The following is an 18,141-nucleotide window of genomic DNA, read 5'->3' as shown; positions in this document are numbered from 1 at the left end:
GCGTCTCTACACACAAGCTGCTGCTGCTTCAACCTCTCTGGATCATCAGGACACAGCTCCTCCTCTCTCAGCACACACACCGTCCTGTTTACCATCATCAGCTCCACCTGCAGAGAGAAGAAGGAAGAGCAGAGGAGATAAACGAGTGTTTCCAGAGACTCTTCATCAGCTGTCAGTCAGTGATGCAGCACATCCAGTATAAAGAGCAGCAGGGACTTCAGTGCTGGGACTGTACTAGGACTCATTGTTGCTTCACTTTTTCTAATCTTTGGATTTTTATTGAAGTTGATGAAAATGTTTTTCCCTCCTAGTTTGAGTTTGGACTTTCATTCATTAGAAGAACCTTGGTGTGTCCACTCTGAGCTCTGTAGGAACCCCAACAACAAGCCCAACAATCCAGATGGACGGTTCCAGCTGTTAACTGGAGGAATTCCATCCAAACATCTGCTCTCACTAAATTCTTCCTCACCTACAGACTGTGTTCTTCACTGCTTTAAACTTGGAAATGAATGCAGTCATTGGTCTGCGTGCTGCTTTGTTCAGAGAGCTGATTGGCTGTTGAAAGCGTTTGATCAGAGCCTGTCAGCCGTTACCATGGTGACCATAAAGGTCAGAAACAGGAAGTGTTTGTGTCCAATCCTGAAGCCTGTCACCATTCTCCTCTCACAGCTTCACTGAGAAGCTGCAGCTTTACAGGAAACACTGGATCTTTGTTTCATACTGACTGTGTTTAGTACAATACTGCTGACAGCACCACCCACTCACTCCATCACTCTACTTACTCCAGAGTCTCCAGTCTGTAGTCTGGACTCTGCTGAAGATCAGACAGCTGCTTCACATCTGGATCCTTCAGGTTGTTGTTCAGGCTCAGGTCCAGCTCTCTCAGATGGGAGGGGTTGGACGTCAGTGCTGCTGCCAGATAATCACAGCTGATCTTTGACAAACCACAGAAACTCAATCTGTATAAAGAATGAAAGATGTAAGTTTATTAGACAAAGTGCTTGAAATCATTCAGTGTTTCATCATCTGTTCAGAGCTGAAGAAGGTTCAGAATGTAGAAGTTTAGAAAATGGAAACTCCAAACAGCTGAAGCCAACAGGAAGCAGCTTCAAACAGGAAACTGTGCAGAGTTTCAGACTATATGTCCTGATGCAGCCAGTTGGATTTTGGAGATTTGAAACTCTGTTCTGTGACTAAGTCCTTGAATCATTTCTTCCAGTTGGTCCAACAAGACAGACTAAGTGTTGGACATGTGTTGTGGCTCCATTAGGGGAGCTTCTAAATGTGATGTGATGGCCCCTCTGGGTCTGTCAGGTCACAGGACTGAAGAGAGCTCAAACTGGGCACACAGTTGTTCCAGTCTGGACCAAAGACTCTATACTGGGACTGAGGGACTGCTTTGACTGCACCCACTGGGACTTTTTAAAGGCTCATGTTCTCACTTAGATCATCGATTTCTACTTACATTTCTTTCTGGGAAAAATGGGGATTACTTTGGAAACAGGAAGTATTTTCCCCAATAAGCAGCCCTGGATTAGTAAATCACTCCAACATGTTCTCAGGCAGAAGAAGCTGTCTTGTTATGAGGGAGAGAAGAAAAAGATTGAGGCACAGAAACTTGTTGAAAGAGAGATAAAGCAGCTAAAATCAGGTGTAAAAGTAAAGCAGAGGATGAGCTGAATAAAGGACACTCAAGGCTGGCTTGGAAAGGAATGAAGTCCATGGTGGGGATGCAGAACAAGGAGCAAAGATGAATGTGATGCTGAATCAGCAGAAGACTTGGACTCATTTGATTCCAGCTTTGATATCATTGATTTCAATGAAGAGCTTTGTGATTGTAGCAAAGGGCTGGTAGCTCTGAGAGTCCCACTGATGAGGTGTTTGTGTGGAAATCTCTTAGTGGGACCAAAGAGAGAAAAAGCCCTGGTCCTGATGCTGTGGGAGGGAAATGATTGAAGTGTGCTGTGAGGAACTGACTGGGAGATTTTCGCACATTTTCCAGTCCTCCTTGGAACAACAGGAAGTTCCCAGCATATGGAAACAAAGGTTAAGTGTCCTATGGCACTCAGTGATGATGGTGCTGTGGCCCCACCACCTCCACCTCTTTGTAAAGGAACTAACTGTAATCTGGAGCTTCAAATGGAACTAAGACTTCCTCCACTAGGTGGCAGTGTCTGATGAGAAAGTGTTAGTGGAGCTGGCCTGGAGTCAGAAACAGGAAGATGCAGGATTTGGGCTGAAATGGGGAAAAGTGGTTCGCACTAGTGCCTTAAAGCAAGAAGGTTGTAGGTTGAAGCTTGTTGGCCTTTCTGTGGAGGTTGGATGTTCTCCCACAGTCCAATGAAATGCTGCTTAGGTTCATTGGTGCTTCTAAATTGGCTGTAGGTGTGGATGTGAGAGAGTGCTTCTCTGTCTCTCTCTGTTGGCCCTGTGATGGACTGCTCACCTGTGCAGGTGGACCACGCCTCTTGCCCTATGACAGCTAGGGCACAGGCTGCAGCCCTGTGAGCCTAAGCTGAATAAACAGTTAGCAAAAATGATCCATAGATGGCCTGAAATCCCCCAGTTAGCAGTTTGGTAGATAGTTATGACATGCTAATCCCATCCAGCAGCTGTATTCTACCTGTAAGCTGATCCCTGCTGAGCCAAAGCACTTTTTCATATACAAATTACAACCTTTAATAGAAACCTATTGGTCAGCATCTTATTAGCCTGCTGTTAGCTTCATTCCACAGAAAACTGAGAGAAACTAACAAAGTTGATAAAGAATAAAGAGAAATGTGCTGATTTAAAGCCTTTGAAGTGCTTCAGATGATCTCTGTCCACTTCTGTCCACTCATTCATTCATGTAAGCTTTCTAATGCAGCTTTGATCTTCACAGTCTGCTTCATGAAACTCATTCTAACCCTGAATGTCAGAGTGTTCCTCCTTCTCTTTCCCATCATTCATGCTGGCAGTGGAGGAGATTTGGATGTTGGACTGTGTTTTGGATGATGTGTGTATGTTTGTGTTGGACTGCTGTCTGTAAAGCAAACGCACATTTTGCTTTGGATTTCAGTGTCAGACAGACTTTAAGGTGGAATGAAGAGTTGGAGAGTTTCACAGTGAATTATCCAGTGGAGGATTTTTCTTCTTCTTTGAAGGTTTGAAATGTGAACATTGTTCTGCTGCAGTCAATGGACTAAACCAGAGAAGAAGAAAACAGACTTTACCATGAAGATCCTCAGTGTGGATCAGTATAATATCAGCCTGATGTCTGCAGTTTAGTGTCAGCACAACTTTCACATCATATTCATCTCAGCACAACTAAAACATGCTGACTGACCTCAGAGTTTCAAGTCCACATCCTGGACTCTCCAGGAAACCACACAGATGCTTCACTCCTGAATCCTGCAGGTTGTTGTTCAGGCTCAGGTGCAGCTGTCTCAGATGGGAGGGGTTGGACTTCAGTGCTGCTGCCAGATAATCACAGCTGATCTCTGACAAACCACAGTCCATCAATCTGTATAAAGAATGAAAGATGTAAGTTTATTAGACAAAGTGTGAGCTTGAAATCATTCAGTGTTTCATCATCTGTTCAGAGCTGAAGAAGGTTCAGAATGTAGAAGTTTAGAAAATGGAAACTCCAAACAGCTGACAGAGTTCATACGCCTTTGTCAGGGTCAAATTCAAGCAAGACCATGTGAAAATTAAAACACATCATCCTAGGTGAACTTAAACACCTTTGTTCCCCTTTTGTTAAGACATAGAAAAGTACACCACACAAAAATACTGCAAAAGGAAACGGTCGCCTTATATACATAGTGTATAAACTCAAAATGCACATTTCACTTCAAATTAAGATTAAGGCTTTGAACAGATCACATAGTTCAGTTCAACATATAAGACTTTAAGAATGCACAAGCATCTACTTAAAATCTATTTAATTTATCATCCATGATATTATTTTGTACAATTCCAATGTATTTTGTTCATCTCCCTTAAATAAACAGGCAGTCTTAAAGTATGAAATATTCATATACAAACACATATAAATGTGTGTACTGTCTCAGTGGCTGATAGTACCCCACAGGCCTCAGTGTGAGCTTGAAGACATTTATAATGCTTAAGTAGTTTAATGTGCAGGTGCTGACGATAAACACATTTTGAATGAAAGCCGGGGAACTTTGGTAGCACAGAAACAAGTGGCTATTCTTTGTGACTATATGGATCACTCACAATACCATTATTTCACACAAAGGCACCAAATTAATACTCAAAAAAGCTGCAGCAATACACACAAATATAAACAGTACTTGGTGACAACTTTGCTTTTAGCCTTTAACCCTTCTTGACTACTTTTGATGTGGCCTCTATATTTTACCTTTAAAAACAGTTTATCTTGCCAATCTGTTATTTTCTCATTTTGACCAACTGTATCAGCACAATTTATCTAAATTCAGACAAAATTTAAAATACAAGTAGAAAGTGATATTTTGACTGTAAAAACCACACACATGTTTAACGAATCATCTTCATAACTTGAAATGCAAATAGAGATTGTACACTTTTAAAAATACGCACACGTTTTGCAAACAACAAAGTTATATGGTACTATTTACCAAAAAATGCAGCCAAGGCTCAGACGTTTTTCATATAATCATTTCAAACTATTTACAGAACAATCAGGTGTCAAACAATAGTTTGTGTCACTCTAACACATATGAGAACAGCACAGGGATAAACCTGCAGGTCTGACAGCAGGTGTGTCACTCAGCGTTTACACTGCAATCTGCCTTTGTTGGCTTTAAGGCAGCAACTGTGACGATCACTAGTAGAACTGACACACAAAACAAAACAACAGCTACACACTAAATACACAAGACAACAAACTAACTTGAGACCAAACACGGTAAACGTCACAAATCTCTCACGTATCAAAACTCTCTCTCTCTTTCGCTCACTCGCTCTCTCTTGCCGGTCACTCCTAAAACTTCCCCCTTTTGCTAAACAACCAAATGTCATGTTTCCATATCATTTTTGATTGGTCGACATGGTACATTTTCCCACCTATAGGGCTTTGGAGCGTGATGTCACGGGAGATGGGCCATGCCCCCTTCCGCCATGACAGTAGGCCAGCCAAAGGATACCATTTCAGCTATGGATCGTACGTGTTGTGTTGTCGGTTGCAACGTTAGATCACACGATCGTGAAGGCAAGAAGCTGGATAACGGGCTCTCTTTTCATCGTTTTCCATCCTGGAGGCAACGTGAGGGATCCCATGTATCCGATATTACTAAACAAAGACGTCAGGCTTGGATTGCAGCGGTGAGACGAGCGGATATCGAGTTCTCTGCAATCCCCAGCTTTTTGTTGGTTTGCTCACGGCATTTTCTTTCCGGTGAGTTCTAAATTAATTCATATCACTCTTGAAAGGCTTTTAGTGTTATTTTCAACGTGCTGAGGTCATAGATAATGAGATAAAACATGCTAATGTGTGATGCTGCAGAACCACATCATGTCGACTGAGTAGCTTATGATTTGGCATTATTGCAGGCAAACCAGCATATGAAATGGATGTAACAAATCCAGACTGGGCACCAACACTGCACATGGGGCATGACGACATACCTGTATCAGACTCGGACCGGCACTCAAGGCGTACGCAACGGAAGCGAAAAAGAGCACCCATCGGAGGTAAACAACCCCCACCCCCCCTAAAAACATACTAAATTGCTATCACTGTACACTAATCCGCACATAACTTCCAGATGAATCACACACCTGTCATTGGAATATTGGTGTACATTTACCTTATGTCTAATTTTATCTTACAGGCTTTCGTTATGCAGCTGCAGAGTCTGAAGGTGTGCCCCGTGCAGAAGTGATTGATGAAGATCTGACAGAAGACCAACAGCAAAATCACAATGTCATGGAGGCAGTGGACAGCAGTTGTGTTGGACAAGTGGAGGTTGAGGTAGCAGCTGCAAATGTGGATATACTGAAGAAATGTAAACCTTTTAAAATGATGACAGATTACAAACTCTCAGCTGTGTCTGTAATCAAACCTCTGTAACTTTGCTTCACTTCAGCAGCATCAGCTCATGTTCACATGTTGATTCATGGTTTGCTTCAGTTTTTGATGGACTGCAGAATATTTTGAAGGTTATCTGCTATAAAAAGCCAGAACAGGAAAATCTGCTTCATGTGTTTCTGTTTGATCCTCAGTGACTTTGACACAAAGGCCTCTGCTGTGATGATCACACCTCTGATCAAGTCTCACAGTGTCAGCTTTGTTTTTATACATATGGATATGTGCTGATAAATGATCAGAGTTATAATATTTCCCACTGTCTGCTGTGTGCCGTGACCTTTGACCTGCTAAAGACAGTCAGCTGTGGATTATTCATTGTTGTGTCTGATACTTAGAACTGTGAGGAAGAACACTACACAGTTAATCAGGGTCCCCTCTCTCTGAATCAGGAAAGGTGGGCAGGCCGCGTGTGGGCCGCGGGCCATACGTTGAGTCTCACTGTTTGAAATGTGAACATTGTTCTGCTGCAGTCAATGGACTAAACCAGAGAAGAAGAAAACAGACTTTACCATGAAGATCCTCAGTGTGGATCAGTATAATATCAGCCTGATGTCTGCAGTTTAGTGTCAGCACAACTTTCACATCATATTCATCTCAGCACAACTAAAACATGCTGACTGACCCCAGAGTTTCAAGTCCACATCCTGGACTCTCCAGGAAACCACACAGATGCTTCACTCCTGAATCCTGCAGCTTGTTGTTGTCACTCAGGTCCAGCTGTCTCAGATGGGAGGGGTTGGACTTCAGTGCTGCTGCCAGATAATCACAGCTGATCTCTGACAAACCACAGTAACTCAATCTGTATAAAGAATGAAAGATGTAAGTTTATTAGACAAAGTGTGAGCTTGAAATCATTCAGTGTTTCATCATCTGTTCAGAGCTGAAGAAGGTTCAGAATGTAGAAGTTTAGAAAATGGAAACTCCAAACAGCTGAAGCCAACAGGAAGCAGCTTCAAACAAACACAACAAGAGAAAAAACTCTGAATGTTTCACATTAAAGTCGTACATTTCTCACAAAGCTCAATTATGTGACAGACATTTCATCCCATGTCAGTTTGGCCTCATCCTGGGCCGGATTATCCAGCACACACTCTGACCACAGGCCCAGGGGCCACGCACAGCTGGGCTCCATCCAAGAGACAGCAAACAAACCAACACAATAATAAAAAGCACCATGTGATCTTCTTACATCTTCAAGACAAACATAGTAAAAACATGAGCACATTTGTTTCCTGATAAAATGATGTGACAGGTAGAACAGAGTAAAGTGGTGGTGTTACAGCCTTTCTCCCCTCTGCTGCCGAGGCTGTTAGTCTCTCCCAAACTCAGCTACAGGACTTCCAAATGAATGAAAGCAGCAGAAGTGGCTTTACAAAGGAAAGAGGAAGAGGAGAAGAAGAGGAGAGGGAGGCCACCCTGACCATCACTCCAGCTGAAAACATCACACTTCCATTAAAGTTGGTGAGAAAATGTTGAGCAGGATGAGCTGCTGGCTAATCTGGAGGCTGTAGCAGCAGCTCACAGTCACAGTGGATTTCCACTCATGAAAAAGCTCTGGCTGCTTCATTTCTCATCTCATATCAGAGACTTTAAAGCTTCACTGAAGCTGTACTGTGATGCTTCCACATTCCAGTGAGGCCTCCATAATGGTTTCAGCTGTTCTGTACACACACTGTGTGCCCTGTATGGCTCAAAGTCTCTGCAGCCTGTTTTTATCTGCTATCATCAGATCTTCATCATCCTCATTCACATCCCTCACACACTCTACAGCCTCATCAGCACTGACTTCATCTTCACTGACTGATGGAGCACAACATGAACCTGTGGAGGCTGAAACACTGTCCTGTCAAACATCTCCCCGTCACCACTCCACTTCTGTCAGCCTTTAAATGAACCCTGCTCAAGTCTGTCACTTCTGTTTGGAGCCAAAAGGAAAAACTGTTGTTAAGTCGTTTGGAAAGACAACATTTCTGAAAGCACTCAAACTTCTTCACATTTGTCTTCAGACACATCCTGAACATTTAGGAACTAAAGAAAGTTTCAAACATCAAAGACCTGAAATATAGAAAAACAACAACAGCCGCAGTCAGTGAACTCACCTCAGAGTCTCCAGTCGACAGTTTGGACTCTCCAGTCCAGCACACAGAAGCTTCACACCTGAATCCTGGAGGTTGTAGTTGTCATTCATGTCCAGCTGTGTCAGATGGGAGGGGTTGGACTTCAGAGCTGAGGCCACAACTTCACAGTGAGACTCTGAGAGTCCACACTGAGTCAGTCTGTGATGATACAAAATATAAAATGTGTTATTATAAAAGCAGAAAATCTGCATTATAAACACAGACTGAATGTATATGAAGACAAAACAGAGTGAGGTCATAATCTGATGAATCTGCTCTTCACATCTGTGCTTCAGCTCCTCTTACTGTGTTTGACATGACACAACGATTGAGTCTCTCTCAGACCTGCAGACTTTTAATGAGAATCTTTGTTTGGCTTTAATCTGCAGATGAAGGAGGAAGATGGTGTCACATTTAGGCTTCCATAATGTCCACAGTCTGTCACTGAGATCTGATCCAGAGTCAGAGTGAAGACACACATTTGGACTGTTTCCTGTTTTGACTCCAGAACATTTTGAATGAGTTCAGCTCAGTGAAGAGTTCCAGCTGGAAAGATGATCTCTGTTTGCTACCTGCTGTCAGGTACGACTGTTCACGTCCACACGCAGGAAAAACCTGCTGACTGTTACCAAACGGAGCAGAAATCTCATCACTGGACAATAATGATGAATGAACTCAGAGCTGCTGATATCAGATCTGATTTCAGGGGAACTAAACACAGAAATGATTGGCTCATTTGAGCTTTCTGAGCCATTATCTGCTGCTGTGTCGCTAGTTGGCAGAAAATGATTTGTATTCCTGTTCAGGGCTTCAGTGTTTATGAGTCCAGATCCAGGTGACAGCAAGTCAAAATGATGTTACCTGTCTGTGTCCAGCAGCAGCCTGTATTCACTTTGAATATTGTTATAAGCTGACATGGATCAGTTTGTCTTTGATTGGTTTGTAAATGTCACTGTTTCCATTGGACCTGAGTGACGTACAAAGACAGAGAGGGAGAGAAAGGAGAGAGAGGATGGAGACAGCAAAGAGAGAGCAAACACAAACAGGTGAGAGTGGACAGGTGACCAAGGTCAGCAACCAATCAGAGAGCTTCTGTTTGACCCACAGTCACTGATGATGACTGCACATAACCAAGCAGTGTGTTACTCTGATATCAAATATGGATCCTGCTCTTATAATAATGATCATCAGATGATATTATTGTGTTATTTTGTAGCTGAATACGATGTTTGTGTGATTATCAGTGAAAGAAGCAGTGAGGAGGATGGAGAGAGAGAGAGAGGACAGAGGGTGAAGTTAGAAACACTAAAAGGATTTTTCATGGATTTCATGGATGATTTGAGTGATTTCCAGCAGGACACTTAAACATGTCAGTGGACGTCCTAAAGAACATATTCACTGATATGAAACGTGTCATTGAACAGGATCAATATCAGTGGAAACATGGTGGAAACAGCTGTGACTGCATGGATGTGACACACTTCAAATCTGTTCTCCACTCTTGGATTTGGGATCCATGGAGCTGCTGCTGAGTCTGTACAATAAAGGAATGGTGTGGAAGGTTGCAGCGTACGGACACAAACACTTTCTGCTTACAATCTGATTTTATTTTCAAAATTAAACTACTAACCTACACTGATCAATGATGTTAATGATCACATCTGGACTCACCCAGCCTTTCTGCAGTTCCTCACAGCTGGAATCAGTCTCTGTCGTCCCTGCTCTGATGTTTTGTACTTAAGCAGGTCCAACTCATCCAGAACCTCCTCTGACATCTGCAGCATGAAGGCCAGAGCTGAGCACTGGATCTCAGAGAGTAACTTCTCTGATCTGTTCTCTGACTTCAGGAACTCTTGGATCTCCTGATGTACTGAGAGGTCGTTCATCTCCATCAGACAGTGGAAGATGTTGATGCTTCTGTCAGGAGAGATTTTATCACTGTTCATCTCCTTCAGGTTGTTGATGACTCTCTGGATGGTTCCTGGACTGATCTCTGTCTGACCCAGCAGACCTACTAAGAGTCTCTGGTTGGACTCCACACAGAGGCCATGAAGGAAGCGAACAAACAGGTCCAGGTGGCCATTTTCACTCTGGAGGGATTTATACGTGGCTCGTTTAAGGAAATCATCCAGAGAGGACTCGTTGTATTTTTGTCCCAAGAAGTTCTTCAGCACCTTTGTCTTCCTGTTGGTGAAACAGTGGAACATGTAGACAGCAGCCAGAAACTCCTGAATGCTCAGATGAACAAAGCAGTAGACTGGTTTCTGGAAGATCACACACTCTCTTTTGAAGATCTCTGTACAAACTCCTGAGTACACCGAGGCCTCTGTCACATCCAGACCACACTGCTCCAGGTCTTCTTGGTAGAACATGATGTTTCCTTTCTCCAGATGTTCAAATGCCAGCCTCCCCAGCTTCAGAAGAACTTCCCTGTCAGCCTCCGTCAGCTCCTGTGGACTCGTCTCACATCCCTCATGGTACTTGTTCTTCTTCCTCTTTGTCTGAACCAGCAGGAAGTGTGAGTACATGTCAGTCAGGGTCTTGGGCAGCTCTCCTCTCTGCTCTGTAGTCAACATGTGCTCCAGAACTGTAGCAGTGATCCAGCAGAAGACTGGGATACTACACATGATGTGGAGGCTCCTGGATGTCTTCATGTGGGAGATGATTCTGCTGGACAGCTCTTCATCACTGAATCTCCTCCTGAAGTACTCCTCCTTCTGGGCGTCAGTGAAGCCTCGTACTTCTGTTAGCCTGTCAACACATGTAGGAGGGATCTGATTGGCTGCTGCGGGTCGGGAAGTTATCCAGACGAGAGCCGAGGGAAGCAGATTCCCCTGGATGAGGTTTGTCAGCAGCTGGCTGACTGATGACTTCTGTGTGACATCAGACAGCAGCTTCCTGTTGGTGAAATCCAATGAAAGTCTGCTTTCATCCAGGCCGTCAAAGATGAACAAAAGCTGAGAGACAGCCAGCTTCTCTGCTGTGACCTTCTGTAATGTTGGATGGAAAACATGGAGCAGCTCCAGAAGACTGTACTGCTCATCTCTGATCAGGTTCAGCTCCCTGAATGAAAGCAGAACCACCACACTGACATGTTGGTTCTCCAAGCCCTCTGCCCAGTCCAGAGTGAACTTCTGCACTGAGAAGGTTTTTCCAACACCAGCCACGCCGTTGGTCAGAACCACTCTGATGGGTCTCTGTTGGTCAGGTAAGGCTTTAAAGATGTCCTGGCACCTGATTGGAGCGTCATGGAGGGCGTCCATCTTGGAAGCTGTCTCCAGCTGCCTCACCTCATGTTGGGTATGAACCTCTTCACTCTGTCCCTCTGTGATGTAGAGCTCAGTGTAGATCCTGTTGAGGAGGGTTCTACTTCCTGTTTCATCACTTCCTTCAGTCACACGTTCACATTTCCTCCTCAGACTGATCTTATGTTCATCTAAAACCTCCTGCAGACCAACATCTGCTGAAAGAAAGAAAAACAATGAGACTAAAGAGAAAGAAAACTCTTCAATGTCTGAACAACACAAGAAGTCCAGTTTTCAGAAATGAGTCCATCAGCAGACAGATGTTCAGTCTTACTTTGTACACAGCTGCTCTGACTGGCTGTCTGCAGTCCAGCTCTGCTTCTGGATCTTTCTCCACACTGTGCAGAAGCTCTGATGGTGACACAGAAAAGTCACAGTGGAGATACTTCTGTCCACCTTTGATTAGACTCATTATAAAAAGGAAAACAAAGTTTGAACACAGTCATGTTTCCAGTTCACTGACTTACATTTATTCCATGGACACTCACTCTAACCTGAAGCACAGCTACAACCCAACATTGTTGAGGCCTCATCTCCTCCTTTCCTGACTGTAGAGGTTAAATATGCAACAACCAACAAATAAAAGAATTTGGTTCATTTCAAAGAAATTCACACGGTGACCAAGTAAAGTAACCGTAGTAAAGGAGACAACATCCCGTTGATGGTGGGATTATTTGAAAGATTTGCTTTAGTCACGTCACCAGATGCAGTTGAACCACCCGTGGATCCATGTTTGACCATTCTACCACTCTGAGCTCTGCTTTTGAATCGTTTTATTATTATCATCATTCATTTATTCATTCTTTGGAGGGGGGCTATTTCCTAATGCCGCCCTAATAAGCTGATGTTCAAGGGGAAATATAACAGAAACTCTTTCAGTGTTATTCATTAATAAATTAACAGATAAACTGTGAAGAAGAAAAAACTGAGATTTAAAGGAGAGAGTGAGAAACTTGATCATCCATCCTCATAATACATGTTTATCAGTATCTGCTGTGACCATACTGCAGTAATAACTACAAGTCTACATTTCTGTGACTGTTGATCAATCACAGCAGGAATCTGAGCTCATCTCTGCACACAGAGCAGCTTCAGCTCTGGGATAAACTGCTCGCTTCACGTCCTTCTCAGCTCACAGACACTCATCCTGATATTTTCCTTTAACATTTGATGGTATAATTCATCTGAGTTTACACTTTATCTGCATGAATACAGAAAAACAGACCCAAACACCATAAACCATCAGTTTCACCATGTAGAATATATTGTTGTTTCCTTGCTTTTAATTCAGAGAAAAACTCTGATTTGGATTTTCTGTTCTCTTTGCCACAGCCCATCCCAGCAGCAGCTGAAGCAGCTGACTGTCACAACACTGAATAACACTTTAGGAGGAATTTCAGAGGTCAGTAAAGCTCCAGTTTCAACATCAGTTAATTAATCATAGTTCATCATAAATGTTAACCTGGCTGGCACACATGTTAATGTTAGCCATTTAAATATTAGCAGTTAGCTGAGGCCACAAGAAGAAGAGGCCCTAGAAGAACAATGGATGATAAGATTAGATTTTCAAGACTGGGCAGAGACGTGTTTTCCTTTACTGTCTCTTACAGAGGAGGGAGCAGATACCAGACGAGGTCACGGAGGTACGGGGAGGATTCGCAGCAGACAGCAAGACTGCCACGTCCATGCGAGAGAGCGATGGCTACGATAATCTCTGTTTTTGTCTCCCTATATAATGTTGTACAGCCCATGTGAGGGTTATCCTCTCTGTGAACCAGATGCTTGATTTCACACAGAGGTCCACCAACTGAATTTGATCAGTTATGGAACGATTTACCTCGACAGGCTCCTTCACTCGCTGCTTTTAAACCTCCTTCAAAACACACTTTTACTCCCTGACCTTTGACCCAGTGTGACATGTTGACTCACTACCTCAGACAGCTTAAAATAGTCTTTTTGTTTTTTGGTGCTGCCTAAAATAACCGTAAAATATCTGTCCTATATACAGTTATGTTCATATATTTTTGTGCTACATCAGGAAACTCAAAAACATAGTTTGTAATATTTTAATCCTTATTTTTAAAACTGTTTTTGTCATTTTTCTTCTCCCATTGCATCAAAAATCATTATTTACACTGAATAAATGAGTCAGCAGCTCTCTTACATTGTTGCTGCAGGTTCATTCCTGAACCATGGAGGTTCTCCTTTGGACCAGTCACTCCTCACAGACACACAGCTGGATGCTGCAGATGCTGCTCCATCCTCTTCCTCCATCTTCTTGATGTCAGGGTGGAGTTAGTCTGAGAGGCAAACACACACACTCAGAGGTGCTGTTGTACTGGAAGCATCACACTGACGGGTTTCTAAAGTTCTCATTGATCATTTCATGGAGTTTCTGTGGTAAACACTGTCCTGTGACGTATGTGTTATGGTGAGGGTCATGAGGGCTAACCAGCCCCACTCCTTACTCCTCATATTTCAGCCTGAAGCACAATAACAGCCTAAACCTAACCAGGAGGCTGTAACCTCAAAGGGACTTCATGGTTAGAAATAAAGGTTCAATGAAATGAAGCAGATCATAAAAACATGAGTTCCAACTTTAAAAGAAGCATCCACACGATGACGGCACAGCAGAGGAGCACTTTCTCTAACACACTGATTCAGTTCCACTGACACAAGGACACACACAGGAAGGCACACACACACAAGCCTTTATAAGAAACAACACAATCATCTGCGCTTGACTTGTCAATCCAAGTCCTTAGCCCATGAGCCCGCGGTATCAGACCACAGATATTCCCTTACTTTGAAAAAATAAAGCCAGTTTTCAGAACAGACCTGATGTTTATGCTACAGCCTGTTTACCAATATAATCAATATCAGATATCAGAGCAACAGAAACCTCGGTGATCAGGACGCTGGGACTGAGAACAGGAAGTGGCTCAAACGTCACAGTTTCATAACGTCACCCTGAACTCCACTCACGGAGTTTCTGTCGCCATTGCAGTTTTTAAAGTCCCGTGATAAAGGCGGGGCTTTCTGTGAATCCGCACGCTCATTGGCTAATAACTTGAGATTGACACATCGTTATCCAATGAGCGTGCGGGAACTTCCGACATAAAGTTGTTTCCTTTGAAAAACCAAAGTCTGATTATTTTTGCCTCCACTGACGGAGCCTGTTGTTCCCGCCACAGAGACACAGTAATGTCAGAGCGGTGTTAACACTCACCCTGCCTCAGCACAGCTCTCACTCTCCTCCTGCTCTCTCACACTAAACGGAGGCTCAGCTAAACTCACTTCCTCTCTACTTACAGGAAACCAGCGCTCAGAGGAGCCGACCGGCCTCACATTTCACCCACAGACACGAACAGCGTGGAATTATTTTATGTCATAAGAAGAAACATATTCATGTGAACACTCACCTGCCTCAGCTCCACCTTCCTCCTCCTGCTGCTCTGAACGGAGGCTCAATACTTTCACTTTCACTGCTGCTCCCTAAACACAGAGGATGCTGGGACTTGTAGTTGTTTCCTTGCTGTGCGGTCTTCCTCTTTGTTTGTTTGTGTTTGTGTTCAAGATATTTCGATCATGTAAACATAGGGTTGCCAACTCCATGAGAAATAAATAAGGGACACCTCGTGGCCAGGGCTGGGCGACCCAGTTGTCTTCACCCTTCCCAGTGTGGTGAATTTTTTAGCTCTTTTTTTGTGTGTGAAATTATTTTTTTAACCATTTGACTTGAATTTGATTTAAGTAGATGCGTATTCTTTGTGATATGAACACATGAAAATCATTTAGCCATTTATTTTTAGCTCAAAATGACAACATTAACACAGTAAAACAGGTCTCTTTCTTAAACAGAAGCCTGTCCTGCTTAACTCTTGAGAATAAAAGTAAATCTTTCTTTAAAAGAACTCTGTCCTGCTTAACTTAAAATTATATAAATTAATAGAAAACAATAGAAAGAAAAATATTCTTGTAACAGTGCACATATAGTGCATTTAGTGCAATTGGCTTCAGTTGAGGTATTATTTCAGCTTTTCTAAAGCTAATCAGCTGCTCCTGTTTGTAAACCCGCTTGTTCCCATGATTACGCATCATAACTCATCATCATTATTCATCTATGTATTACTTTTATGTATTAGTCATCTATTTGTTGTAATCATCTATCCTTGCAGTTGTTTATTACACAAAATAAATTATATTATCACACTTCTGGCCACATAGCGCTGATATTCACTGCACATGCCCATATTAACCTTAACCAGAGGGTTTAAAAAAACAAACCAGTGTTTACATACCATATCTGCTTCTGCCGTGGCCTGGTGGACAAAAACTTGGTTAAGGGTTCCCCCGAGCTTTCACGCCCCTCATGTTCTTCATGTGCCCACCACTAGAAGCATGCCTATGGAAAAAGTGCGCCGGCACACAGTGCAGTGCGCTTTAAAGGTGTTATCGTGCACTTTCCCAGCCAGGCGTTTTCCTTTTCCCATTCCTCCCTGTACTTTTTTTATTTCTCTGAGGGGAACAAACATTGCTCGCTCGTGAGCGTGTCACCACAGCCGCTCACACTGCTCATGCACAAATACGTAAACGTTGGTGAAAAAGACGGAGAAGACCTTCCTAAAGGCCGTTATAACCTTGCACTGCCAGTGGTGAGCTGCACCAGCTGTGGCCTAATGTGGTCCCCCTCAGTTAAGGACTTCCAGGGTGGTGGATATTGGCCTGGCACCTTAAATTTCTGCACCCTGTTTTCAATGGATGTCTTTCAGTCTTTCTATGACATTAAGAAGCTGCAGCAGGGATGTCACTTAAGGCCTTTGTCAAAGTGCTGGATGAACGAACAGCCCATTTTGGAAGGGTGAGTTTCTAAATTTGTCAAGTTTAAGGAAATTGTGCAAATCAATGTTTATGATGACTGTCCGTGAATATTCTGTTGTTTGTCCTCTACTTAAAAGACTGGCCGAATATCAGCTGATGCCTTCAGCAAAAGTTTCTTGGAGTGGAGTGCTGTAAAGTGTGAGGTGGACAGGATGTGCAAGGAGCCATGCTTTAGCTGCCCTGCCTGCACTCCAGACATGCTCGCCGTCTCAGTTGATGGAAACTGCAAGCTTTATCGCTTTCAATCAAATGCAAGGTACGTTATGCATTGTGTACATAAATCAAATATGGATTTGTACAAAAATTGTATTTTGATGTTTCTTTTCAAACAACTGTCACCGTGTTCGTTCAGCACTTCAGAGCAGGGGAACTTTGAAGGTGTCTTCATTGAGAAAGATGAGGAAGTTGCTGAGTTTGTGAAATACATCCAGAGACACACAAATGATGTAAGATACACATATATATCAGTGCTGTCAGCGTTAATCTTGTTAAAATGACGTTAACGCCATAACCATATACTCATACGTGTGTGTGTGTGGATACATATTTGGATGGGTGGATATTTACTTTGTTTTTCTCTTGGTGTTGTCGTATTTACTTGACTTTATCTTAATGCACACTTCATTTTGTCACCATGTGTATTTAAAAAAATAAAAACATGGTTTTTATGAGGTGTTGTGTGAATGTGACTTAAGGCTAATTCAGCTAATTCTTTTGCATTTGTGTTAAAAAAGTTTGTCCCTGATAGGGCGTAATCACGTCGTGTCTTTGAGTGTGTAGGTCCCAGGGAAAGGGTTGTGTGGATCTTCATCTTGGACTGCAGCAAAGGAGTCGAGCAAAAAGTCCACTGGGAAGTTGGATGAAGAGGGCATGGAAATAGCTGTTTGTTTGCTGTTAGTCCTCCTAGCTGCATTGAACATGTTTCGAGGGGAGATCTTTGCTTACCCCCTTTTTCTCCAGAGGAAGTTGGCAGCTAGCGTCCCAGGACATATTATGTTCCTTTGCTCCGATGTGGCCTGTAAATATTTCCCATATTTAACCAACGTGGCTCAGCAGCGCCCTGAGCTGAGGAACCTCTTGTCAATGCGTCCTTTTGGCTACGTTCACACTGCAGGCGAAAGCGCACCAAATCCGACTTTTTTGACCCTATGCGACCCATATCCGATCATGGTGTGACAGTGTGAACGGCACAAATCCGATATTTTCAAACCCAATCTGGGTCACTTTCGTATGTGGTACTGAATCCGATACATATCCGATGTTTCAGAAAGCGACTGCTGTGTGAACGGTCAAGTCGCATTAAATCCGTCTTTTACGTCACTGACACAAGACAGACACCAATTATCAGCGCCGGAGAAGCGCCCGTTAAGACATCGCAAACGCTTCCTGGCCATCCCGTGTAGATGTCAGTGAAACTGTTGGGAAGACAGCGTTGGAGAAACGTGAACATTTTATTTGTACTGTATAATCTGCAGATTCTGACAGAAATCTGCAGCTATCCTTTGAAGCACCGCTCCTCTCTAAAACAGCAATAAGGATCATTATTAGGTTATTTACATTATTATGTAAATAACAAAATAACTTAAAGCAAAAATTGGGAAACGTGAAGTCCGAAGTCTTCATATTAAGGGTCATCTGTCAAACAATATTGTTGCTCTGGGTCTAAACAGAGCACGTTGTGTGTGACATCTTCTTTTGGGCACGCGGGCCGCTTTGAGCGTTCACACTAGAGCGCGTTTGCTGTCGCATTTTATTTGTAGTGTGA

At 43.0% G+C, this 18,141-nt stretch overlaps 1 protein-coding gene across 1 annotated transcript in view; it reads right to left on the bottom strand.

Moving 5' to 3' along the window:
- LOC101486510 (protein NLRC3-like) overlaps positions 1–18,141 on the bottom strand; it is a 118,589-nt gene that overhangs the window by 44,861 nt on the left and 55,587 nt on the right. Inside the window, exons 2-6 of the mRNA XM_076882491.1 lie at positions 13,660–13,795; positions 11,770–11,846; positions 9,862–11,653; positions 8,173–8,349; positions 6,696–6,872 (exon numbers count right to left, since the gene is read on the bottom strand). Coding sequence (XP_076738606.1) covers positions 6,696–6,872; positions 8,173–8,349; positions 9,862–11,653; positions 11,770–11,846; positions 13,660–13,769 — 2,333 coding nt within the window. The 5' untranslated portion in view covers positions 13,770–13,795. The remainder of the gene's footprint in view (positions 1–6,695; positions 6,873–8,172; positions 8,350–9,861; positions 11,654–11,769; positions 11,847–13,659; positions 13,796–18,141) is intronic.

The sequence above is a fragment of the Maylandia zebra genome, linkage group LG3 (assembly GCF_041146795.1).
Source record: "Maylandia zebra isolate NMK-2024a linkage group LG3, Mzebra_GT3a, whole genome shotgun sequence".
Classification (NCBI taxonomy): Eukaryota; Metazoa; Chordata; class Actinopteri; order Cichliformes; family Cichlidae; genus Maylandia; species Maylandia zebra.
This window is presented reverse-complemented; position numbering and strand designations above follow the sequence as displayed.